Raw genomic sequence first — 26950 nt, forward strand, 5'->3', positions numbered from 1 at the left:
AAGAGACTTTCCTCACTGTGTATTCTTGGTGACTTTGTTGAAAATTATTTGACTGTATATGCATTAACATATTTCTGGTACTCTATTCTATTCATTGGCCTAGACGTATGTCTTTATGTCAGTACCATACTATTTGAATTAATGTAGCTTTGCAATGTTATTTTGAATCAGGAAATGTGATGCCTATAGCTTTGCTGTTCCTTCTCAAGATTATTTTGGCTATTTGGGGGCCCTTTGTGGTTCCATATGAATTTTATAATTCTTTTTTCCATTTCTATAAAAATTATATTGAGATTTTGGTAGGGATGCACTGAATCTGCCTGGGAGGTATGGATATTTTAACAATATTAAGTCTTCCAACCTAAGAACACAGGATGTTTTTACATTTGCTTGGGTCTTATTTAATTTCTTTTATCAATATTTTATACTTTTCACTATACAAGTTTACAAAGTAAACAAAGGAAGTTTCATCTCCTTCACTAAATATATTCCTAGATTATTTTATTCTTTTTGGTGTATTGTAATGGGATTGTTTCCCTGTGAGCAGAGACCTGTGACAGGTTGCATACCTGAGGGCAGGTGCATAGTCTGGCTTGCATTATACTGAGAGACCTTGAAGGGATGAGAAGGAATCAGCCAATCCTTAGATGACATCGTGGACTGCCTGGACAGACAGAAATCAGAAGTAACCCTAGTGCAAAAGTAAATCATTTCACCCCAAAATTCCCTTCCCCTACACTCCAAGGAGTTTATCTAAAAAGCAGTCTTGCATGAAGACACTTCTCCAAACAACCCATCCAGATGGCCAACCAACGATGAAAAAATGCTCAACATCACTCATCACCAGGGAAATATAAATCAAAACCACAACGGGACACCACCTCACACCTGTCAGAATGGCTAACATTAACAACTCAGGCAACAACAGAGGTTGGCGAGGATGTGGAGAAAGAGGATCTCTTTTGTACTGCTGGTGAGAATGCAAACTGGTGCAGTCACTCTGGAAAACAGTATGGAGGTTCCTCAAAAGATTAAAAATAGAACTACCCTACGACCCAGCAATTGCACTACTAGGTATTTATCCAGGGGATACAGGTGTGCTGTTCCGAAGGGATACACGCACCCCGATGTTTATAGCAGCACTATCAACAATAGCCAAAGTATGGAAAGAGCCCAAATGTCCATCGGTGGATGAATGGATAAAGAAGGTGTCATATATATATATATATATATATATATATATATATATATATATACACACACACACACACACACATACATACATAATGGAGGATTACTCGGCAATCAAAAAGAATGAAATCTTGCCATTAGCAACTGCATGGATGGAACTAGAGGGTATTATGCTAAGTGAAATTAGTCAGAGAAAGACAAATATCATATGACTTCACTCATATGAGAACTTTAAGATACAAAACAGATGAACATAAGGGAAGCAAAAAGAATATAAAAACAGGGAGGGGGAAAAAACATAAGAGACTCTGAAATACAGAGAAAAACTGAGGGTTGCTGGAGGGGTTGTGGGAGAGGGGATGGGCTAAATGGGTAAGGGGAATTAAGGAATCTACTCCTGATATCTTAGTTGCACTATATGCTAACTAACTTGGATGTAAATTAAAAAATAAATAATTAATAAAATAAAATAAAATAAAAAACAGTCTTGGAGGAGGAGCTGGTAATACAAGCAAAACCACATAGTTTCACACATTCTCTCAGTAAATATATGTGTTGGCTCTGCCCTTTTTAATTCATACGTGAAACAAAGTAAAATTATAGCCCAACTCTGAGTTTCAAAAGTATAAAACCTCTAGAATACATGAGAGAATATTTTTGTAGCCTTGGATTGGGAAAAGATTTCTTGAACTTGTCACTAAAACACAAAACAATAAGGAAAACGTTGTTACATTAGACTTCATTAAAATTAAAAACTTCCGTTCATCAAAAGACAATTAAGAGAGTGATAAGGCAAACCGGAATGGGAGTATAACTTCCAAATGCAGAACTCTGACAAAAGAGTTGTAGACAGATTATAGTAAGAACAAATCGATAAGAAAAGTACAATCTGAGCATAAAATTGGCAAAGGACTTGAAGAGACATTACACGAAAGGAGATATGCAAATGGCTGACAAATGCTTTTTTAAAATGCTCAACATAAGAAGTCCAGAGCGATGAGAGGGAACCCCACCTGATTACTTCATTGTAAAACCTGGTGACTAGCCTCGGACTCTCTGGTGTTATCTTTCTAAAAAAACTGTGGATAAATAACATCATCCACAGGAGACCTGAGTTACCAGGACTTCCTGAAGCTATTCCTTCTGCAAGTTGTCTTCTTATCCCTGACTGTTTGTAAAGAGTTCTTCTTTCACCAATTTATATTCTGGGAACAGTGGATTAGGGAGAATTGGAATCCACATTTACTCTAGGATTCATATAACACACATCACTTTTGTAATCATTGGAAAACCATATTTTAATCTTTCAACATGATTAATCAAAAGGTTCTGGAGGCAGGGAAGTAATTCAGGAGGGTGAAAACTGTCCAGGCTCAATCATAAACACCTAAAATAAAGTCGTGACGGAAGTGGTGGCAATGAACACTTCGGGAGATATTTGGGAGAAGGATCGCAGGTATAGTCCTTGCCTGCATCAGCCTGGGTGTCTTAATCCATAATTTAATACCAATTGGCTTGCAAAAGAAAGTTCCACTGTACCTTAGCCTCCTCCCACCAATACTCCCCAGTAGTTTTTCCTACCATTCAAAAGCTTGTTAGCAAAGGTTCAAAGACAAGTCTTTGGAGACAAACTTTTGAAAAATATGAAAAATCTACTGGGAATTTTCAAAGGAACTCTCAAAGGCTCAGCCTTCAGAGTTCTTCTGTGTTACCTGGATTGAGTTGCTTTGGTGGCAAAAGTATGGAATAAATTCCTTTGGTCTCTTATTCTAGGTGGAAATAAAAATTTTCAAGACTCCATTTCAAAGGTTATGATAACCCTGTATAAGACAGACCAAGGCTTCCAGAGAAAGTGACCTGGACTGACACTACTATCAATTACATTTCCATTGAGTACACAATGCTTTCTAAGATACTAACTTACAAGAAGATATTTTAAAAATAATAACCTAACAGAAGAAAAATAAAACACTCTGTAATCATGGACTCTAACCAATGAGCAAAGCAGAGAAAAAGTAAAACTATATTCTCTAGGTCTCCTAATGCTGAAATATATACATTAAATCAAACCCAGCAGAATTTCATGAAATGATATATTTTGTGACCTAGAAAATTATAAATTAAAGTTGGTACTAATTAACATACTGGCATTGTGTATTTAAGATAGTTCTTCACATAAAGTGATAAGGCTAATGGACAACATAAACATCTATTACATATGTTCCTGAAACTATAGTTTTTCAGTTTCTGGAATCACCCTGAACTTCTTTCAAAATGACCTATTTTTTCTAGCCATCAATTTTCTCATTGCCTCTTTCACCTCTTTGTTTCTCAGACTGTAGATCAAGGGGTTCAGCATGGGGACCCCACTGTATAGAACACAGACACCACTTTAATATCGTCAGATGAGTAGCTTGACTTCGGTATGACATAAACAAATGTGACTGTGCCATAAAACAAAGTGGCTGCACTGAGGTGAGAAGTACAAAAAGAGAAGGCCTTGTGTCTTCCCTCAGTGGGGTGCATATTCAGGACCAAGTGCAGGATGTATAGATATGAAACAGCTATGATAAACAATGTGATTACAATGATTGACCCACCTAAGATGGCAGGAGATACTTCAGCACATAAATATGGGTACTAGAAAGCTTCACTAGTGGTGGGAGGTCACAGAAGACATGGTTGATTTTATTTGGTCCACAAAAAGTCAAGCTCAATAAACAGCCAGTAAATGATGAAGCATTCACCCATCCCCCCAGATAGGAAGCAGCCAATAAGACGATACAGACTCTGGAAGACATGTGTGTAGAGTAGAGAAGTGGAGAGCGGGTGGCCACATAGTGATCATAGGCCATGGCAGCCAGCAGGAAACACTCAGCCACTCAGCCAAAGTGTTGTCCAAAGTGTGTCCAAAGACAACATCAGAGCCAAGCTGAACTATGTGGGTGCCAGTATGATATGGAAAAGCGTGATGTACTGTTGCTGCAATGAAAATAAGAGAAGACTTCAGAGCCAAAATCTCTGGGGATAAATTTAAGGTCTGCCACCTGGCAGGTGATCTTGAAAATTATATAATCCTTCTGAGACTCAATATCCTTATTTTTAAAATTAAGATAATATTTGCCTCACATGGTTGCTGTGTTAAGTGAGATGCTGTATGTTAACACACTTAGCAATAGATAACAGTAAACAAATAATTCATAACTGAGAATCTATTTCAAATAAACAACTAGTAGCTCCTGCTACAAATGCACGGACATTAATAAATCAATAACAAAGAATGACTGTTACCTGCTGGCCAAATATTATGACAGAGACAAACTCTAGGAGTCATCTCTGTATGACAGGGTTTATTTACGCAGGATTTAGGACCATTTAGAGTATAAAACTTTTACCTCAGGTCAGAGAGGCACAGGTTTGTCAACATCCCACTGAGAATCCAATGGGAGAAAATCCAACGAGACTGAGAAAATTAGGTGCTTTTATGTATGCCTACACCATTATGCTGTCTGAGGTTCATAAAGGTCTCAGGGGCTTCGTTTAGTCTTCTCATTATTTGTATATAACAATGGAAAACATCAAATTTGTTTTGAAACTTGATTTGGACCAACACAATTAATGTGGGCTATCCTTTGGTCATCCGTGGTATTTCTAAGAAGCAGCCTAGAACTATTTTCTTAAACACTATCTTGTGACTCACAGTTAGTTCCTGAGGAGTTGCAGAAGAGCCACAATGCTCCATGTGAAAGTGACCTATGATTTAATGCAGCATTGGCATTTCCCACTTATTATATAGATCCCCCCACCAAATCTCGAACTCCTTAAATAGAGATGCGGTTATTGAAGATGCTTCTTCCTTTTCCTGCCCCATATTTTTCTCTACCCCAGTCCTCCCTTTGAATAACCAAGAATCTCTTCCTTGTTCCTGATTTCCATATGGTTTTTCATGAGTGATGTTACTGTTTGTATTGCTCTGAAATTGCTTTCTTTTACTCAAAAATATTTTTTAGATAATTCCCTGTGGGCATGTACTAATCTCCTTCAATCTTTGTAATGATTCATAGCATTCTAAGTGTTTGATCAGTATTTATTTAGCTATACCCTGCCAATGCTTATATACCAGTAGTTCTCTTGGGTATGCTCTAAGAAGTGAAATTATTGGGTCAAAGCTTTTCCCAATTTAAATTCTGATAGATAATGCTAAATGGCACTTTTTCATTTTTTTCATTTTTTTGCATAGATAAGTATATGATATTCTGGGTAATTCCTAAGATCTATCTTCCGGCTCATTAATTCTCTCTTTAGTTATGTATAATCTACCGTCTAACCTATTTTTTCTGGGTATATTTTTTTATTTCCAGACTATCTCTTTGTTTGTTTGTTTGTTTGTTTGTTTTTTCAAATTGTTGTGGTCTTTTCTAAAACAAAAACCCATCTGAGGTTTCTTATTCTTTTATTCCTTTGAAAATATTAACCAATATGTTATACTGTCTACTAGCTCATTCTATTATTACCTGATGGTCTAAATCTGTTCTTTGATGTGTCTGCAAACATACCTTGTTTTTTACTGTTTTCATTTGGGTTTGTTCTTTTATAATTTCAAATTTTGAACACATCTTTTTTTAGTGGGGTTTTGTCTGCATTACTCTCGTCTAGCTTGGGTTAAAATTATGTCCTCCAAAATAAGTTTTGCTCTTTATTTCTGTCACTTGCTTCTATATCACTGGTTCAGGATAAATTGTGATGCCATTTTCTCAAATTGAAGGCTTACAGATGAGGAAGACAGTGTAAGACAGTATATTGACAGTATAAAGACAGTATTTTGAACCCCAAACCCATATTTGGTACAGATTTTGCCCCAGAATTCCCAAGAGAGACATTTTTATCTCCAAAAGATTTAACAGTTTGGTGGATGAAAAATTGACTTTATACTACCATGTCAAGCAACAACACTTCAATATATCCCTTTCTGCAAGCAGCTACAATGTACAGTTATTATAATCCTTGGAATTCTGGGAGGCTTGGGGACCTGGCCTTATGGCAAGTTAGTGTTCCAGAACCTGATACAATCTCCCTAATGATTTTAACAGCAAGGAGTCACAGTTTACACTCTCAAGAGATTAGATTACCAAACTTTTAATGACCAGCTTCATGTTGGGAAAGACTGTGTTGATAACACTGATAATTATGATATGTGTTGATACAAGAGCTTAAAGGGAATGTCTTCCTCTGAACTGCAGGAACACGCAGGATCCCATCACATTTCTGTGTGGCAGTCAACAAAAATACCCGACTCTCACATGGCAAGGAAAATCTCATCATTTTTCATTTTGGATTTCTTTTTTCATTTTCATTTTCATTTCATTTTTCATTTTCAATTTCCTTATTCTGTGGTACTAGAAACTGACATTAGTTTGAAAGCTCAAACTCTCTATGGTTTAATGGGGACTCCATGCCTACTTGAGGCCTGTCTGCCCAGGCACATCATCCCTGGCACATCCCAGGCACGTCCCAGGCTAAGTCTTCCTGCAAGTTTTTAAACTAGTATCACACAATAAGTAGACAAAATATAATGATTTAAAGTCAGGAAGGCCATATTCCTAGTCAAATTAAATTGGTCTGGAAAGTGAGTGACAAAATATAACAGGACCTGAAAGATCACTTGTACAAAAAAAAAAAAAAAGATTGAGATTTTGATTATAGTTTAGACATGGGTTGACTACTTCTTATTGTTGATACCAATCCCTATACCAACAGCCAAAATTTTCCAGCTTCAGGATTAATGTATTTGTGGAAATGTCTCTGGGGATTTGAGTGTCCTTCGTTTTGCATTTATATTATTTGCACGTGATGTAGTTTTATAGAATTGTGTGGTACAAGGGCAAAACTTGTCACAAGGACGTTAAAGCCTTCTGATTTGGCATTTGCTCTTTGGGGCAGTTAATTTGTAAAAGCTGACAGAAAAAATCTCATATTCCCGTGTGGGCACACATGGCACTGGCCGATCCACAAGGGTTTCTCACACACTGACGATGTGCCAAGAACTCAGTCAAGGAAGAGGAAGACTTGTGTATAATCAGAGCCACTTTCCTGTGCCACATCATCTACCAGGTGTAGAAGTGAAAGCGATTTAGTGTTTGCCTTCTACAAATATAAAACACGGTGAGAAAATGTAGATTCACAAATGCCCCAATCGACAGTATCCCAAATGACTGTTTGGTAGCTTGACTTCATTCCTGAGTGTGCTATCAAATTATCTTTCCTCTCCTCCCCTCTCCTTCTCTAACACATAGCTATAACCGCCCATTTACAATTGGAAAATAAGAGAAAGAAAAATATTTTAGCATATTCTGACAGGTTGTTTGCAAGCATGTAGTATAACCTTGCAAATAAGGACAACTTTGATATTCAATCCTCTTGTAGAAAGTGGTAACCTATATACTAAGGAGCAAGTAATGTTTGCATATAAAACCTTAGACACCAACCACTTGGCTAGCCAATAAACTCCGGGGGAAGCAACATATTGATGTGGGTGTAATGGGACATGTAATATTGCTGGATCAAGACTATGCTTCTGTGGTCGACTCCCCACATCTTGCGAAGATCTTTGCAAGAAACCACATTTAGAAACATTGTATGGACATGGTTGAATGACTCAAGTCTTGGTTAATAAATAACTTTCTTTTAAACTGGTTTATTGCTGGTCTTACAGGCTTTCTATTTGGTGCTCTTTCATCTCTCTAAATTTTCAAGGAAAAACTCTGAGTCTCAAAATGCCTCTGAGCAAGAATAGGCTGATTTTACTACTTGGAATGCTCTGTGTGGAACAATGTAAATCTGCAACTCTCTCTCTCCCCAAAGGTAAGTTCCAAACAAACACTATCACTGCCTTTGTCTGAAGGAATAACCTTTGCTGGCAATGGACATCACAACCCCAACTCAATATTCCTTTGGGAAAATAGAAGCATATAAATTTTGGAGATCTAATTGTTTTTCATGTAATTATTTTGAGCTTCTGTCCTGTAATCAGCATATGAAACTGCATAAAACATTCACGGGATACAATTTGAACAAGATGCATTGATCTGGAGAGAAAACTGGGATGATTCACTTATTTGGACATATCCCACAATCCCATCTTTTTTCATGGAGCAAATTCTGGAAATCAGCATCTATTGGTGCATCTATTGGGAAGCACTGGAAATCTTTTGGAAAATTCTCCTATTGGGAAATATGAAGTCTATTTACTGTGGTGCATTATGAATGATCTTTTTTTCCTTCAAGTACCATAAGGTGAGAGTAGTTCTTGGCAGGCTTCTCTATAGTCAGAGTCGTGCCAGCCCCAAGAATCATCCTGTTTTCTGTCTTTGCTTCAGCGAGTTCAGGAAATAGTCAACTTCGTGTCTAATTTACTTATGATCCATTCAACTGAAACAGTTAGAAAATAAGTTTTTGATTCAATGTCATGCCTGCATTGGGTTCAGAACAAAAAAGGCTCAGTATTACAGCCATACTTTGCTGTTAATTAGTTGTGATTTTCTTTGATTCTTCACTTTCTCATCTGTAATGCAGGGGCGATAGTGCTTGATTCACAGGCATTGAATGGGGATTAAATGAGAAGTTATTTGAAAGAACTTTGTATATTTTACCATGTTAATCCAAATAGCTATGCTCTCAAGGATATGCTCTCAAGAAAAAACATTTGTTCATCCATCCAACTTTTCTAAGTGTCTACTGTATGCTAGGAATTGTGCAAAACCTTGGAGATACAGAGATGAATAAAACATAGGGTTTTTTCCCTCATGTAGTTTATAGTCCAATGAGAGAGACAAACAACTCATTATCACAATACTGCATGGCAAAGTCTATAAAAGTGGGGAGGAAAGTGTACTACACAATACAGGAGAGATACTTACCACAGCTTGAGGAAACGAAGGAAGACTTCTCAGTTGAGGTGTTGCCCAAGTTGAGGAATAAGGATTAGAGGGTTCAGCCAGGTAAAGAAGCAGGGTGATTATCAGGCAGGGCTTTCTAGGCTCTCCTTGAAAACATGCTGAAAAGAATGACCTGCAGAAGGGACAGAATTACCATCCTCAAATTACCAGGGAGTCCTAAACATCTTTAATCTATCTCATCTGCTAATTGAGGAGTCAAAAAACACATTGAGGTTAAATAAGTAAATGAAACCTTTTCACGGATAAAGCCTTCTCCACAAAAAGGAAAGAGTTCTTTTTGCCATTACCTGGCAACCCTTCTAGCCTTACACCACTGTGGTGTGTGAATCAGGACATCTTCTCTCCTCTCCACTCTTCTCGAACAACCTGCCACTTTCCACTTGCATAAAGATTTAAATCCAATATCTGACAATGTGTCAGGCAGCATAGACCATGGTCTCCACTCAGTTTCCTGGGTGGAGCAAAGAAGATGTACACACAATTACAATCCAAGGCAGAATATGGCGTCATCCACTTCACTACTTAACTGAGCAACTTCTATGCGTAATGAACTGTTCTAGATATTTTGAATTTAGATATTTCTAAGGTTAAGCTCCTATATTTGAGAAGACCACAGCCTAGCTGGGTTGAATGATGTAAAATTAACCATAATGGCATGTGATAAATGCTATAGAAGTACAGAATGCTGTAAGGAGCCTCTAAGAGGGCAGGTTGCTCAAAACCAAGGGGGCTATAGTCCTGCTAACCCAGTGGAGATCTACCTCTGAGTCCCTTCACCTTCATATTAAAAAAAATAGGTGCCTTCATAATGTGCCCGGTCTATGTGAGAAAAGCTTAAGAATCCCATGTACTGCATATTACAGCAAATCTCACAATTAACATAAAGGTATTTTATAATATTTCTACATGCTCAACGTCCTACAGTTGCTTGCTCAGTAAAGTTTCCTGTATCCCTCATTTCCAGGAGCTATCTAAACACTAAATTTTTGTCTTCTCTCATTCCCAGCTCCCACTTGTGGGCAGAGTTTGGTGAAGGCACAGCCTTGGAATTACCTTAACATTTTCAGTCGCATTGTTGGGGGAAGCCAAGTGGAAAAGGGTTCCTACCCCTGGCAGGTGAGTCTCAGGGAACATTCTCTGGCAGGTAGACTATGAGCTGTCTCAGGACTGGATCTCCCAGAAACACATGCTACTCATCAGTGAACTCCATTCTGCCTACCTCATAACCAGATATCTCATGAGTGTGGGCCAGGATCCAAGTCCCTCAAGATGTCCATCCATCGAGTTCCAGAAAATGTGTGTTCAGAATAATCATATGCACTATTGGCTTGCTCCAAAAATTGGAAATGCCATCCCAAACTTTCAGCCCCTAAGACAAAAATTGCACTTCAATAAGCTAAAAAAAAAAAAAACAACTCATGAGTTTACAATAAAAAAAACAATTTTCTTAGTCAATAAATATGTTACATTGTTATAGTTAAAGATGCTCAGGAAAGTCAAAGCTGTCATATCCATAGGTCTAATTTCTGTTTGGAGATTTGTACCTATACCATAGGACATCTTAGGGATGTCCTTAGAAGCTGATATCCTAAGAATTCTCTCTCAATCTAATTTCCTGGTCTTCCCATGCCATAGAAATGCCTTTGTGCTTCTGTCTCTAGCCTACAGTGTTCGCATTTATTGTCTTTGACATTCTCCCAGCTTTCTTTACCCTGAGAGCCATGTTGTATTCTTGCCTCTTAATTTTGTGAGCAATAGCCCCTTGCTTTTACTTTAAGTCAGTCACATCAATTTTTGGTAAGTGGCTATTTAGTAATGCTTGGTTGATTGAATTTGTGCTCAGTAGGTTGACTAAACGGCTGAGTCATTGTCATTTGATTAACTGATGAATTAATTACTTGGTTGAAGAGTCTATTTGATCAGCTGCTTATCTGGTCAATTGGTTGACTAATCAATTCAGAAGTTCATATTCAAGTCATAGTCAGTGGTTTTACTTCCTTTTACTTACTATTCTTCACTGTATTAAACATTTTAATAGTTTATTGAATAATTTTTGGTCAAAAAGAGACAGTTCTAATAAATTGATTTTTTTCTAATTTTGACAATGGAATTAACAGCATATACTTGTACCCATTTTAGAGTCAAATCAAATATCATGAACAAGATAAACCAAAGATAGCAAGTAATTTGTAGAGGCAGATTAAAAAATAGGCTTGAAGCAGTGGTAGTTAAAAGCAAATAGGTAAAAGCATGAGGAAATTGTAGATACACACTATTCTCTAAGAGGCTTGGAGGAATTGAAGCATGTGTCAAAAGATTACCTTAGCCCTCACCTTGTTTTTCTCCCAAATCTCTTCATCTGGACTCTTCTATATCTTATACTTTTCTTTCTTTCTCTTCACTCACAGGCATTGTTCATATTATTAGGGTAACAGTCTGGGCCAACAGTATTATGAAAATAAATAAATAAACAAACAAATAAATAAATACCACCAATTTTACTACCAATTCTACTAAACTCTTACAGCCAACCATCTCAAATTAACTACCTCTTCTGTAGACCAGGGTTGGAAGTATTCTGGTTCCAACACTACCCTTCTGAGCTGTAATGGGACAGGTTTTACTCCTTCACACTCCACAACTTCTAATATTTGTATATAAGACATCTGGGCCTATTTTTCAGAATATGCTCAGTCTCCAGGTTTTGTGGGGGGGTCACAGGGCATTGACTTGCTCCCACTTAAGCTCTTTGTAATCCAGGTGTCTCTGAAACGAAGGCAGAAGCACATCTGTGGTGGAACCATCATCTCTGCACAGTGGGTGATTACGGCTGCTCACTGCGTTGCAAACAGGTAGGAAAGGCCTAGTTCATGGATGAATGCCAGATTATCCACCTTCTCCTTTGGAATCAGCAGCAACAACTCTATTACAACATGGAAATGTGTGATGTATGCATTAGCATGGGAACATCCTAAATGCATGACACAAAAAGGGCTAAGTGACACTGTCAGAGGGTACTTAACTTGATAAAAAACATACTTTCTTTGCAGGAGTAGAAAATTTTATTTACTCAAACATGACTGGAAGTAATTAAAGAATAACATCCAAGTGAAAACAAAGGATCATAAAGATACATTTGTGAAAAGCCTCTCCTACATTTCAGTGAAAAAAAAAATCTGGTTCATTATGCATCCTAAAAAATTGGTAAAAGAACCCAGTGCTTCTAATTATGACTTTGTTTCATACAATACAGTCTATATACAAAATGTGTATTCTGGAAAATATTGCTCCTACCAGTATTTTTCTTTTATAACACATGTCTGATCATACTGATCCCATTTTTGGAAGATTTATTTGTGATTTCTGTCCTTGTAAAGGAGCTGACATTAAACATTAGTAATAGAAAGCCATGCCCTGGTAGCCGCTGGCCCTGACCAGCATTGTCCATGTTTAGTCATGGGCTCACTGCAGCTGTTGGAACGCAACTTTATATTTCAGTAACTCACTTCTTGATCCAACTTCTCTTCTTCCTTTTCCAAAAGTGTAAAAACAGTTCTCCCCCAAATGCAAAGGTCATTGTTGTTCTATTTTGTTCCTTTGAAATCAACTTACAGCATTTAAAGATTTAAAGATTAAGCATTTAAAGATTAAGACAAAATTGATAGAGGAAACCAAAGGGAGGCCAGTAAAATGTAAAGAAGTCTCTCATGTCCGCTTTTCTACTGGTCATGCCTCTCTGAGCTTCAGTCTAACAACTTCCATCTTTTATCCACTTTCCTGTGTGCTCTAAATGTTCTATTGTTTTTAGTGCTCTGGGTAGTCACTAGGCTGCAATCAAGTCCCATATTTGTCCTCTTTCATTTTAAGTCAGCAAACATCCCCTGGATATTCACTTGGCATTAGACACTTTGGTGGGTACCAAGATACAAAGGTAAGTAATATGTAATTCCTGCCCACAGAGAGTTGATAGTCTAAAGAAAAGTTAATTGATAATTTCACTGTAGTGTGGCAGGTGGTTAGGCTAAAGAGATGCTGTGTATTAGGTTAGGTACCCAATATAGCCAAGAGCTGGAGGAAGTATACCAAGAGAAAATTACAACCTTTTCAGTTCTATATAAAAAAAATCATTTCTGGGAATAAAGGGTGCCCAAAGACTGTAAGCCCAAAGTTCTTAATACAACTCAATGCATTCTACCGAGTTCCTTTTAGATAACTTTGCTACAGAAAGAATGGCAATAGAGTGGTCTTTCCCATCTCACACCATGTCTCTGAATTACAAACATAAAGAATGTAAGGAGAAGATCCTCACTTCCCATTGTGTTCATCAGTCCCAAAGCCTTAACTGTGCATACTCGCTGAGATACCAGAGTTTTGGTGTTATTACGTCTTTCACAATGTACACTGAGCATTAGATCTCTGATATTAAAGCAGCATACTTAGGGGAATCACAAGTAATTCTCACAGAATCTCACTGCTATTGAAGCCAGGCCAGCCAGTTAGGGTAGCTGAATAAAGTCCACTATGGCTTCAGACCTCTGAGTTACAATATAAATGCATTTTTAGACATTTAATGAATAACATTGCAAAGTATTCAATTTACCATATTATTGGCTCCATTTGAGGCCACTCTTTACTAGTTCCCTACTTAAATCGGGAACTTTTGCATTTTTACTAGTAGTGATGGAATCATTCTCGCTTTCTCTGTTCAGTATCCTCACACTCATATCATCCATCCATGTGATTTGAAAGAGGCCAGATTGTCAACCATTACGAGTATACTCAGAGGCTAAATGAAAGTCAGCCATTTTACCGCTTCTTCTTCATAGAAATATCGCATCAACTTTGAATGTTACTGCTGGAGAGTATGACTTGAGTCATATAGAGCCAGGGGAGCAAACCCTCACCATTGAAACCATCATCATACACCCCTACTTCTCCATCAAGAAGCCAATGGACTATGATATTGCTCTTTTGAAGATGGATGGCGCCTTCCATTTTGGTAAACATTAGAGGTTCACTCTGAATTGTCTATCCCATGTGCTCTATAACTTCTGTTCCATAGCACATTTCCTACAGCGTATGTTATGTAGCATATGTCCAACAGTTCTGGGTCATGCACATTGAGACAGGAATTTGAGGTGGAGGGTCCCCTATGTGAAGCTCTTTTTGCCTGTGGCTTCAAATATAGGGTTATGTGGATTCAGGAGAGAGTCTTTCTTTGTCTGATAAGTGGCCCTGGAGGTGCGAGGCATAGATATCACAACTCTCACAAGGTCTTTGGGGAACCACATACATACCAAATGGTGAGTGGCTTAGGGTGTCCTCTCCTCCGTGGATGAGACAAACCCTGTCCTGCTCTTTTCTTCAGGCCAGTTTGTGGGCCCAATGTGTCTTCCAGAGCCAAAGGAAGAATTTGAGGCTGGATTTATTTGTACAACTGCAGGCTGGGGCCGCTCAGCTGAAGGTAAGAACTTGTATGCCACTTCTCTTAATCAGATGTCAGAACTTCCTGGTGGGTAATTAGAAAATACAGTTGTTTTTAATCTATTTTAAAAAACAACAACAATGGTGTAAGCATTTCAAAAGAGAATATTCATTGAACATAGAAATTCAGGTCTTTCCAAAGGACACAAACCTGAATGTAGCATCTTCAATTGAGGAAGTGCGAGAGTGCCTCACTGGGGCTCTCATCTCTGTGTTTTCTAGATGGCGTTGTCTCGCAGGTATTGCAGGATGTGAACCTGCCCATTTTGACCCAGGAAGAGTGTGTGGCAGCTTTGTTAACCCTAAAGAAACCCATCAGTGGGCAGACCTTTCTCTGCACAGGTTTCCCGGATGGAGGGAGAGATGCATGTCAGGTAGGTGGGAGTGGTCAGGCTGAAAGGTCCCTAGCTGGGCTTCCCTCAGCTTTGCCATCAGGTGAGGGGCTGAAAGAAGGCTACAGGAAAACTGGATTCTTGTCAGGGGTGGCAAGGGAGGTCAAGTTGAAATAAAGTGACAGTTTTTACAATCTGTTTTTACTGGAGAGTGTGAATTCAAAGGAGGTCTTCTCCTTTTTCCAAAAGACCAACTAACAGAGATAGTGCCATCAGTGAGCTTAGGGTTCTCTACAGCTGAAGGGTGGCTGGGGTTTTCCTACTGAGAAGTTTCCATCTAGTGGATAATCACTTTCCTTCCATTCCTCCTGCTGACCAAGATCTGGGATCAGTTTCACTACTGGGCAAGACTTCTCTGAGTCTGCAGGATGAGATAGGAGATGGAAGAAAGGGTGGAAGGGGAAGGATGGGGAAGAAAGAGGTGAAATTGATAGGCCCTAATGATATTTGAAGATTTAATGTGAATTGTGCTTGGCTGTTCTCCTGGCCACCGAGTCCAAGTTATTAGAAGTGAAGAAATATCATTGATCCTCCTTTAGCATATTCTTGGGGGGAAAGAGTGAGCACAGACACTGATAATGATGGTAATGGAGGCTTTTCCCCCTGCAGGGAGATTCAGGAGGTTCCCTCATGTGCCGGAATAAGAAGGGGGCTTGGACTCTGGCTGGTGTGACTTCTTGGGGTTTGGGCTGTGGCCGAGGCTGGAGAAACAACATGCAGGAAGATAACCAGGGATCCCCTGGGATCTTCACAGATCTTAGAAAAGTGCTTCCCTGGATCCACAAACACATCCAAATTGGTAATAAATCCAGCACATAAGGTCAAGAAGCTAGGGCCAGAGAGAGCGTCAGCAGAGTCTAGGCAAGACAGGACCACTGAGCAGACAGGCTTGCTTCTGTTTTTAGTGTAGTACATAAGAATTGTGACATTTATGAAATTTAAAACAAAAGTAAAATATGGTGTACAGTACAGTATACAAATATATAAAGAAACATGAATCCATTCATCCTAGACTTTGTCAAATTGCCTTTAGTTGAAACAATCAGCTAGAGATGTATTTTCACCATTTACTTCTCAACTGTGCTAGCAAGATTTATCAAGCTATAGAGAAATTTTGCTCCCCAGAGGACAATGTCTGCATTGGTTTTTGGTTGTCACAACGTGGGGGTGCCACCCACCTAGTGGGAAGGAGGTATGGATGTTGCTAAGCATCCTATAATGCACAGAACAGACCCATGACAAAGAATGGTCCAACCCAAAATGTGAGTGATGCTGTGGTTGAGAAGGCCAGGCACAGATCTGGGTGCCATACGTCTGAAAAGATCAGGGTCTATAAACACCTTCTACTAGACTGATCAGGGAGTTAATTGAAACTTCGGTTCTGCCTCCACATCCAACGTAATTGTTTTCTAACTAGTAGCTTCCAGCTTCAATAGGGCTTCTGTTCTGTCCCAAAGGAGTTAATTAAAATTCATTTGGTAAGAACTTGGGTTTGTTATCAAGTGTACAGTGGCAGGCATCCAAGCCCTCAGCTCAAGTGGTAGCTACCCCAGTAACTCTTTTTTGGTTGTGGGCCACTTATTCTCATCTCCAGCATCCCTTCTCATCAACAATGGGAGAAGTAGACCAGATAACCTCTTCCTCTGTGTAACCTCCCAGCTAATCATGGCCTGATTAGTGCACTTAATAAAGAGAGTGAAATTTCATTAAAACACCGAGACCACGTTCCTGTTTTGTCAAATTACGCCTTCTGTTCTTTCCAGAGATCAGATTTTCATTAGTTGCATAGTGACTTAAAAATCCCTGCACTTTTGAGCCAGGGAAATGCTAACTTGTTGAAATATTGTTCAGGATACCACAAACCTTGAATAGCACGCTTCTTTTTCTTTCCCAGGGAAGCGGAGGAAGAGCTCCAGAGGTGGGTATTTCTTACAGCCTGCTCCACCGGGAGCAGGAATTAATATCTAGTATTTCTGAATATAAGTTCCTTTTGTAATCAAAAGTCTTAGGAAGAGCTCTCTCTGCTCACTAGGTAGAAAGCTACCACACTTGGGGCACCCACAGCCATTCCCTGCCAGTCAGGGCAGCCCATCACCCAGAAGGAGCTCTGGATTCTCTCCCATTTCACTTCTTCAAGCCCTCCATCTCAACTCAGCAAACACTTGCCGAATCCTAGCTTTAGATCAGACACTCGAGAGGGAGCGGGAGGTGAGGTGGTGCAGATGGTCACTAAGCTACACACCTTACCCTGAAAGTGTCCTCATGTGTACAGGGGACTCTCCCCCACATTGCCAAGTCTTCAATGAAGCTGCTCTGTGACTTTGGGAAAGCTCCTTCCTACCTCTGGACCTCAGTTTCCTTGTCCATAAAGAAAAGAATCTGGGAGCGCTTGGGTGACACAGTCGGTTAAGTGTCCGACTTCAGTCAGGTCATGTTTTGCAGTTTGTGAGTTCGAGCCCCGCATCAGGCTCTGTGCTGACAGCTCAAAGCCTAGAGCCTGCTTCGGATTTCGTGTCTCCCTCTCTCTTTGCCCCTCCTCCACTTTGCGCGCGCGCTCTTTCTCTCAAGAATAAATAAACGGTTAAAAAAAACGTCTGGATCAGATAGCCTCTAAGGCACCTTTGGCTCAAATATTCAGTGTGTGTCTGTGAGTCTGTGGAACTAAATACAAAGATAGTTTCAGGAAAAAGAGTACCTTGAGAGCTGCAGGAGTAAGTGGCTGGGGGGAAAAAGCCAGAGGAGGCTTTGGAACACAGATGCATTTTAAGCTGAATCACAACAAACAAAGAAACAAACAAACAACAAAACCACAAAGAACCAGTAGACTGTTGTCAGGTGGAAATGGGATACAGATAAAGAAAAATACTGCAGCTCAAGGAATCCTCTTTGTCGAAAGATGGATGCTAAAAGATGGAGATAGGAAAATGTTGGGGTAAGAGACCAGCATGTCAGTCAGAGCAGCTGAAGTGAGGGAGATTAGAAAATAAATGGAGACCAATTTGTAGAAATTTTGGATGCCTGTCAAAAAAAAGTTTGGATTTACTGAGTAATAGGAAGTTGATTAATTAAATAGATTAGAGCAGTACTCTGGCGGTATAAGAACAGCACATAGGGGATAGGATGGAGGGGAAATCATTCAAGGTGGACTTATGAGATTACACATTAGTTCTAGAGGCTTAGGGCAATGACCGGGGAATGAAAGGATGGGAATGGAAACAAGAAGAATTGGCACCTGGCAGTCACTTAGATGAAGGGGGGGGGGGGGGGGAGACAGGGAGGAACCAAACTTTGGATGGTACCAAAGTTCTGAGCCTGAGAAACGAAGCAAAGGGCACCTAAAAGTAATCGAATCAGAAGTGGAAGCAGTTTTTTGCAGACCATCTGTAGCATGTTAAGGGGATATCTAGGAGATGGTTGAAAAACGAGGTCTGAAGTTCAGAAATGTAGAATAACAGTTGAAACTCAGAGTATGGATGAGACTAGTCAGAGGGCTCGTGTAAAAAGAGGATAGAGGGGCGCCTGGGTGGCTAAGTCGGTTAAGTGTCCGACTTTGGCTCAGGTCATGATTTCACAGTTTGTGAGTTTGAGCCCCACATCGGGCTCTGTGCTGATGGCTCAGAGCCTGGAGCCTGCTTCGGATTCTGTGTCTCCCTCTCTCTCTCTCTGCTCCTTCCCCACTTGCACTTTGTCTCTCTCTCTCCTCTCCAAATTAAATAAACATTAAAAATTTTTGAAAAAAAAAGAAAGCTAAGGATAGAACCGGGAAATACATGTATTTATAGAAGCAAGTTATGATGGAGTGAAGCAGAAGGAATCATTGAATCTCAAGGTTAAGCAGGATCTAAAAAGAACAAAAAAGAGTAAGGCATCACAGAAGCAAGAGAAATATTTGACAAGAGAGGAACCATGCATCATGAAGAACCAGGCACTTCTGTACAGGTTCTAGAAGGAGAGGACTATTGTGGCCAGTCACCACTGTTACCCTGATTCTCGTGGCTCTCTTTCCCAGCCTCATGCAGTGAGCGGGACCATGTGCTCCGTGAGTCTCAGGGGGAGCTGCACTTCCCAGAAAGCCCCTACCTGTATTATGAGAGCAAGCAGTGAGTAGCCTCCCTGCCACTCTTCCCCCAGCCCCCACCTCCAGTCTGGCTGTGCCCACTAACTGGACACTTTCTGTCTCGGAATAACTCCCTCTTAATGTATCTGCCTGCAGGCTGTGTGTATGGATCCTGCTGGCACCAGAGAAGATGCATGTGCTGCTCAATGTTTCCCACTTGGATGCAGAGTCTTGTCACCACACTTACCTCTTGATATATTCCTTAGAAGACAGACTTCTTGGTGAGTGGATGCTGACATTGTCAAATGGATGTCGTGCTGCGAGGACTTAATGGGGCCGGGCTGCAGGCTGTCTGGCACTGAGGCATCTGTAAATACCACACTTTCTGTCTGCAAGTTTCAGACTCAGAATTGACGGTGGAAAGGAACTGATGTGAGCCTGTGTGGTGGTTGCAAGGTCACAGAACACTTCATTGGCTCCATCTGCTTCCCATGGAACCAGACTTCCTAGATTTATTTGCCGGGTCTGGGGCCCGTCAGGGGTAAAATATAGACATACGGCAGGACCTCTCAGGCAGAATGCTGCTTTCGTAGGCATGAAAATGACCTTTACTGCATCACCCAGCTAAGAAGGAAAATACCGATGGATAACCATGAGCAGGAAACAAAGGTTATTTAGGCAAGAAACAGAAACAGGGGAGCATTTCTGTGGTTCTTAATAGGAGATTTTACCCCCAGGAGATATTTGGCAATGTCTCAAGCATTTTTCGTTGTCATGACTAGAGACAGTATTACTGGCATCTGATGAGTATGGCCAGAGATGCCACAAAACATCCGATAAATGCACAGGACAGCCTGAACACGAAGAATGTTCCAGTTAAAAAATATCAGCAGTACCGAGGTTGAGAAACCCTGGTTTAGATAACCCTGTACTGTCTTGACAAATCCAGTTCAAGGCCAGTTCTCCTGAAGTCTCTTAATGGATGCTGTTTTCTAGACTCTGAACAAAGACTCTTGATTCTTACATTCCAGGGAAGTTCTGTGGGGAAAGCCTCCCTTCATCAGTTCTTATTGGCTCCAACTCTGTACAGCTGAATTTCGTCTCTGATGCCACAGATCATGCAGCTGGGTTTAATCTCACCTATAAAGCTCTAAAACCAAACTACCTTCCTGGTAAAACCATTTGCTTATATCACGTACTACCCAGGCCTTTTAGAGAAGTTGAGGCCCCGCAGGGATGAAGTCAGGGGCAGGGAGCTCCCCAACAGGGTCTGTTTGGTTCCATCACAGAGGGGGCCACAAGGCAGGTGAGAGGCCATGAAGGTGCTCCTCCTCCCGTCCTGCTGACTCATGCTGATCACATACCCAAGTGAGCTTAGAGGGCTGAACGAGTTCTGGAGAATCAGTGCACAGACGTCTTCCTTCTTATTAGCTCTGCCTGAGGAGTCAGCTGATGAGCCATTTGTGGGAGACAGGTGGAAGCACACAGAGGATTGATTCCTCTTGGCTTGAACGATGCCATTGTTAGGACGTTTTCCCTTGTGTTTCAGATTCAGGCTGCAGTTCCCTTACTGTCCTTTTTGAAGAAGGCCTCATACAGAGTCTTCACTATCCTGAATACTATAGCAACATGGCCAACTGTGACTGGGTTTTTCAAGCCCCCAAACACTACCTAATAAAGGTACTGACCTTGGTTACCCTCAACTTTGCTCTGGTATCTCCACAGAAGAGCTAACACAAACACCATGAGGGGAGAGGTTTTGTGTTTTGTTTTGTTTTAATCAGATCTATTCCCTGGTACCCAGCATACAAAGTTCTTTGATACATATACGTGTTAAGACTAGCCTATTTTCCCTGTAACTACCCACATATACCACTAGATGGCAGCTGTGCACTTTACTCTGTTGAAGGGCTGTCTCCATCTGGATCTGGTAACTGGTTTAATCAGTTCCTGGTCCCTTCTAGAAACAAGCATTTCTTCCTGATTAATTAAACTGCTAACAAAACACTTTGTAAGTAATGGCTAACAAAAGTCCATGCCAATAAGACCTCAAACATCAAGCCTTCCATGCAGAGGGAACAGAGCAAGCACAGAGGAGCTAGCGTAGAACAGGCTGAGGGACTGGCTGGCCTCGAGTCAGAGCTGTATTGGGAAGGGTAGTGGAAGAGGAGCTGAGTTAAAAGTACAGAGGTTTTTGAATATCAGGATACGGAGTTTATTCAGCATTTGATTCGTAGCTTTTGTGGTTCGGTAAACACTAGTAGGCCATCTGCGGAGAGATGCCACCAGAGAGTTGAAGGTAAGACTGCGGCCAGAATGAGGTTGGGAAGAGGCATTTATTTAGAAGTCCTTCTCTGAGAATAATAATTGAAAGCGAGAGAGGATATGAAGGAGAGAAAGTAGACTAGAAAACAAAGGGGGAGGAGTAAGGATGGATAAGACCTCCAGGCTCCTATATATATGTATATATATATTTTTTTTTTTTTTTGAGAGAGAGAGAGAGAGACAGAGAGACAGAGTTTGAGTGGGGAAGGGGCAGAGAAAGAGGGAGACACAGGATCCAAAGCAGACTCCAGGCTCCAAGCTCTCAGCACAGAGGCTGACACAGGGCTCAAACTCACGAACCACAAGATCATTACTGCAGCCAAAGTCAGACGCTTAACTGACTGAGTCACCCAGGCACCCCAGGTTCTCATATATTTAAGAGGCAAAAAGAAGTCTGAGAGTCAGGAGGAAGTGTGGAGTTAGAACAGTCCAGAGAACAGAGCCTTTAATTTAAAACACAAAGCAAGCAAACAAAAAGTTGTGGCCGAGTTTGGATTTACCACAAAGTTAGGGTTTAAAAAGGAGGACTGAGAATTTCAGCCATCCAGCCCTCAGCTCATCTCCCAGCAAAAAGGTAAAATAATTGGATTGACAAATGAACAATAGAGAGCAGGTGGGAGTGGGGGGGGGGGCACCTGAAATAGCAAGTCTGATGTTCGGAAAAGAAAAAAGATCACGCAGGTTTTACACATGACGGGAGAAGAAAACACAGAGGAAATAAGTAAAGAATTTCTCTTTCTAAAAGCTTCTGGAACCCAAACATTCAAATGAGAAATGTCAGGAGGAAGCAGCACTAAGGGAAGATTGGTTATGAGTAATGGAAGATAAAAGTTTAAGTATGAGAGGATTTCTGGAAGGAGGAAGACAAAATTTAGTTGAAAATCTGAACGTGCCAGAGCTAGAAGTGATTCAAAAACACACCTATTCAATAAATGCGTACTGAGTGCCATGCATCAGTGAAATGATGATTTCACACCCTGTAGTCAGTGACAGCACCAGTGTGCAGGACCCATTCAAGATAGAAATTTGGAGATTAGGATTACAAGTCAGAACTATGTGCATATCATTTGACTCGGAGAGAAAAGGGTTTACTACTGGAAAGTATTGTAGTAAGGATGTAGAAATGTTTGAATGGATCCTACTTCTGATACTCTCCTTTTCCCTGTGCCTACATTCACCATTAGTGATCACTTACCTCCGCTTTGTCCCATCCATGCAGCCCTGTGTCTTTTGCTGAGTGTTCAGGCTCCATTTAATCCCCATCATCTGTGTGTTTAAAATGTAAATTCCCACCTCATCAGCCCTATTTCCCACTGCTCCGCTCTTCAAAGTCAATTGAAGGCCGGTACTATCAAATTGCTCAGATTGTTCTTTGCTGTTTCTTTGGTCTTGCTAGGAGGGCACCAGGGAGCTCAAATATTTACACCTTTACATTTGGTCCCTGTTTGGTAGCTTAGGTGCATCTAGAGTTTAGGAGTCTGTGGTATAGCATCTTCTCCTAAGCAATTTAACCTACTCATGAATGCCCCATTCACTTTCCTCTTATGGTCACACCCCAGAGCAAGCTGAGCACTCCACATTTCTCTGCTTACTCAAAATCAGGTCGTTGGTTCATTTGATTTGCTGTGGCTGTAATGTGGAGTCTTGTCAGCTTTCCTTTCAGAGTCTGGAAATAGAAGAGAATGGAGATTGTTCTTCTGACTATGTGGCGGTGCACAGGGATGTAGAAGGACAGGAGGAAATAGGTCTGTGCCCCTGGAGCCTCGGCTCCCCTGGTTTGCCTTTGGACCCAGTCCTTTGTGGGGAATTGTTCTTGGGAGTAAAAAGGGTCTGGTTCAAGTTTCCTTCATTCCCCTACACCCCCTCCTTCCCTCCTCCTTAAGTGGTCACTACCACCACCCCTTCTCCCAGGTCAGGGGCAGGAAGGGCCAGAGGGAGAACCAAAGAGCTATTTGGACAGAAGGTGTGGAAGGCCCCCAGTGATCTAAGGGTCAGAAGGGGAAAGTGCCAATGAAATAAGCCCATTGACTCAAACTAGTTCCCTCAGGGGCATTCGCAGTGGGAGTCTTTCTATTCTGAAAATGAACTGTGACACCACCAAAAAAGTTTATTTCTCAACAATTGCCTAAAGGTTAATTTTTTTTCCCTATCCAATGCCATGCCTATTTGCTGGGCCCTTGACCACGTCTTGCCTGGGCTGGGCTTTAACCAGCAAGGTTTTGTGGTTTCATTGCTCTTGCCCCTGTGCTGAGCTCCTCTGGTGTAATGCTCATCAGCTTCCAGTCAGATAAAAATGTGACCTACAGAGGCTTTCAAGCTACAGTCTCTTTCATCCCTGGAACAGGTAAGAAGACAGAGGCATCAACATCTTGGGTCCTGATTCCCATCCTCGTAATGCAGTAAGAATGGGAAGCCTTTACAGCCCAACATGGATGCAGTTGGTCCTCAGCATTTGCAGCATCTCTGTCCTATAAAGTCACCCTGAACACCAAATTAGTGATTACTGAACCTCTGCTCCGAGGAGTTAGGTTCCTGGGAGCCTCTGGTTTTATGGGTGTTTCTGTTTAAAGTCACCTTACATATTGTTGGTTCATTAACACTGAGCTCACAGCCAGTGAGCCTGTGCCTGTGCCTATAGCCTGTGCCTCAGCAAAGCTCATCTATCACATATATTTTCTCCATAAGGCACATCACAGCCTCCTTGCCCTTACGAACACTAGATGGCACTGCAGCACAATGTCTAGGGCCATTTCAAACAGCAAAATCACCAACAAAAGGCACAAAAATGCAAAAAACCCATGGCATTCAAGGGACCATGGAAAGGTCCCTTGTTTATAGTATAAGAGCTAAAACAAGAAGGCAGAGTGCCGCCTCATTAGACCTCAGCTAGGAATACGTGCATCAGGTGACTCAAATTGGTCACTGTTCTGCCGGTGTCCTTGAATGATCATGAAAGCACCATTCGTTCTGAGTTACAAATAAATGTTAGGGTGTAGGTGACTTTGCAAATGTGGAATCCATGAAGAATGAGGATCAACTCTATGCCTGAATCATGGCCTGTCCTTACTATATGTGTGATCTAAGAGTCATCTAAGACTCATTTACTTCAGCCTCACCATGGAAGAATAATACATGCCTAGTAAGAAAGTAGAATTAAATCAGATCACCCTTGGCCATGAGCAAGTGTGTAACACATAACAGAGGCTCGGAAATGTGAAATGTCTTCACCAGCTCTTAGCCCCTAGATACACGAGCAACACAACTCCCCTCCAAGTCCTCACACCCATGAGCATTCTGCCCAAATCCTACAAAGCCATCTGTTGGCTTCTCAAGTTGTTCATTCTTGTTAGACAAGCAGTTCTTTATGGCAAACCCAGGTTATAGTTAAAATACTCCACTTTTCAATTAAAACACCCATGGTCCAGCCGACTGAGATGCTCCAGAATTCTAACAGTAGTAATTTTCTGGTAAGTTCCAAACACTGGCCCTGTGTGTGTGATCTGAGAAGTTGTATATGCTTACACTCAGATTTAAACATCTCCAGATCAGAGGACAAGTCATTGTTTTTGGAGACATGGAACGTGCTACCTGAAGATCACAATGCTTCTGGTAAGCTGTTCTGGGGAATGTGACCAAGGGATACCCACAGAGTGTATCAGCCAGGGTTCAACCAGAGTATCTCAAAAAGATATGTTGGAGTCCTAACCTCCAGAATGTGACCTTACTTAGTGCTAAAGTCTTTACTGAGGTAATCATGTTAAAGTGAGGTCATTAGTGTGGGCCTTAACCCAATATGACTGCTGTCCTTATAAAAGGAGAAATTTGGACGTGGAGAGAGACACCCGCACAGGGAGAACGTCACATGGACATGAAGGTGCAGACTGGGGTGATGTACCATCTACAAGCCAAGGAACACGGGTGATCGCTAGCAAACCACCGCAGGCTGTGGGAGAGGCACCATCACCACCCACAGAAGGATCCAACCACACTAACACCTTGATCTCAGGCTTGTAGCCTCCAGAACTATGACACAATAAATTTCTGTTCTTCTAAGCCAGCCCGTTTATGATATTTTGTTACAGCAGGCCAAGCAAGCTAATACACCAGGAATTGGCTAACATGGTTGCAGGGGATGACCAAGCAATTAAATCTATCTGGCAGGCAGTCAGAAAGAGAAGATCACAGGGGATACCTGGGTGGCTCAGTTGGTTAAGCGTCCGACTCCTGACATAGGCTCAGGTCATGATCTTACCCTTTCCGTGGGATGGAGCCTTTCTTCCGGCAGTGCATTGGGCGGAGCCTACCTGGGATTCTCTCTCCCCTTCCCGCCTCTCAAAATAAATAAACATTTGAAAAAGAAAAGAGAAGTTCACAGGACACTGGAATTCCACAGGCATGGGCTGAAGGTATTCTCCAAAGGCAAAATTTCTTCTCTTTTCGGGGAAGCCTCAGCTCTGTTCTTAAGGCCTTTGCAACTAATTAGGTCAGGCCCACCCAGATTATCCAGGATGATCTTCTTTACCTCAAGTTCACTGATTGGGGACTTTTATTACATCTGCAAAATACCTTTACAGCAACACCTAGATTATTGTTTCATTGAATAACTGGAGGCTGTGGCTTAGCAAAGTCGACACATCAAAAAAGCCACCACACAGAGCTATATGGGATGCAGTCATTGTCCATTTTGCTCAAAGCAACACTGAAATCTTTCTAGTCACAAGAAACAAAATTCCCATCTAAATAGATTCATTTCGTGGAAATGGTTAAACAGTGTGTCAAACTGGGGTCTGACTCACAAGATCTGTGCACTAAAAAAAAGTGAGTCCACCACTACGTTTTAATGCCAATGAGCATTGAGAAGTGCTGGACTTTCTCTTGTCCTTGTTTGCTCTGTGGCACCCAATGACACACATGTGCCACATCCTGGTCCATGTGGAAAACCAGGTGAGCAGAGCAGGCAGAGGAGGGAGTAGGGCAGCTTTTATGGTTTGCCAATTTGATAGTTTGTCAAGAGAAAATGCAAGCACCTTATTTTTATTTATTTTTTTAGTTTTATAATCTGTATGACACAGAACATAATATAGAGTGTGGAGACAATATATTCCTTTTAATGAGAAGTAGAAGTAATCTGAGTCTTTTTGTTCTGTTTTCTTGGACCTCATGATGCATAGATACCTTAGGTAGAAAACCCTTGTAAAGTGTGGCTGCAGTGGCTCCTTCTCTTGACCACCATGGGGGTGCATTCAGCAAAGCCATTTTTCCCAGCCTAAACCAAGTACAAGATTTTCCAAGGAGTCTCATTACAGCAAAGATTTATTCATCTTTTATCCACAGTACCTAGTGCAGTGCCCAGAACACAGTAGATGACAAATAAATATTTAGTGAATAAAACTATATAATCCACAAATAGCCCCTGATATAAAACCTCCATGAAACAATCTTTCCTGCTTTTCTCTCATAGAACTCACACTTGAGGGCCCTTTTCCTTTATACAAATACCCATAAAAATGTAAGAAGTAAAAGAAAAAGAGTTTACATGTGCCCTG

The 26950-nt window shown here is 40.9% G+C and overlaps 3 protein-coding genes across 11 annotated transcripts in view; 1 reads left to right on the forward strand and 2 right to left on the reverse strand.

The window, feature by feature from the left end:
• LOC106986478 (olfactory receptor 481) overlaps positions 1 to 26950 on the reverse strand; it is a 49803-nt gene that overhangs the window by 10962 nt on the left and 11891 nt on the right. For 4 of the 8 annotated variants that reach the window (XM_027073231.2, XM_053203523.1, XM_053203521.1 and 1 more), the window contains 6 exons: positions 14444 to 14655; positions 11480 to 11582; positions 10366 to 10532; positions 9434 to 9597; positions 9108 to 9258; positions 570 to 664 (listed from right to left, as the gene is read on the reverse strand). The gene's annotated coding sequence lies outside the window, so the exon portion shown is untranslated. Of the gene's footprint in view, positions 1 to 569; positions 665 to 9107; positions 9259 to 9433; positions 9598 to 10365; positions 10543 to 11479; positions 11583 to 14443; positions 14656 to 26950 lie in introns of all 8 variants that reach the window. The other 4 variants (XM_027073229.2, XM_053203524.1, XM_027073232.2 and 1 more) reach the window with 4 other exon arrangements.
• On the reverse strand, positions 3461 to 6344 carry LOC106986477 (olfactory receptor 508-like). The gene is given in 4 exon segments (XM_027073256.1): positions 3461 to 3558; positions 3561 to 3818; positions 3821 to 4064; positions 6321 to 6344. Coding segments are annotated over 4 exon segments (624 nt in total).
• OVCH2 (ovochymase 2) lies at positions 7681 to 25452 on the forward strand. 2 transcript variants are annotated; one of them, XM_053203520.1, is made up of 13 exons: positions 7681 to 8052; positions 10153 to 10262; positions 11907 to 11998; positions 13973 to 14145; positions 14515 to 14610; positions 14853 to 15004; positions 15632 to 15821; positions 19032 to 19122; positions 19236 to 19360; positions 20111 to 20251; positions 20629 to 20759; positions 23056 to 23149; positions 23617 to 25452. In XM_053203520.1, the coding sequence occupies exons 1-13, from the start codon at positions 7965 to 7967 to the stop codon at positions 23805 to 23807; spliced, it is 1674 nt and encodes a 557-aa protein (XP_053059495.1). In that variant the 5' UTR covers positions 7681 to 7964; the 3' UTR covers positions 23808 to 25452. The 2 variants fall into 2 exon arrangements, with proteins under 2 accessions (XP_053059495.1, XP_053059494.1); XM_053203519.1 differs by lacking the exons at positions 19032 to 19122; positions 19236 to 19360; positions 20111 to 20251; ... (1 more) ...; positions 23056 to 23149; positions 23617 to 25452 and adding an exon at positions 16917 to 18522 and having other exon boundaries at positions 7685 to 8052.

Source organism: Acinonyx jubatus, chromosome D1 (assembly GCF_027475565.1).
Source record: "Acinonyx jubatus isolate Ajub_Pintada_27869175 chromosome D1, VMU_Ajub_asm_v1.0, whole genome shotgun sequence".
NCBI classification, from domain to species: domain Eukaryota; kingdom Metazoa; phylum Chordata; class Mammalia; order Carnivora; family Felidae; genus Acinonyx; species Acinonyx jubatus.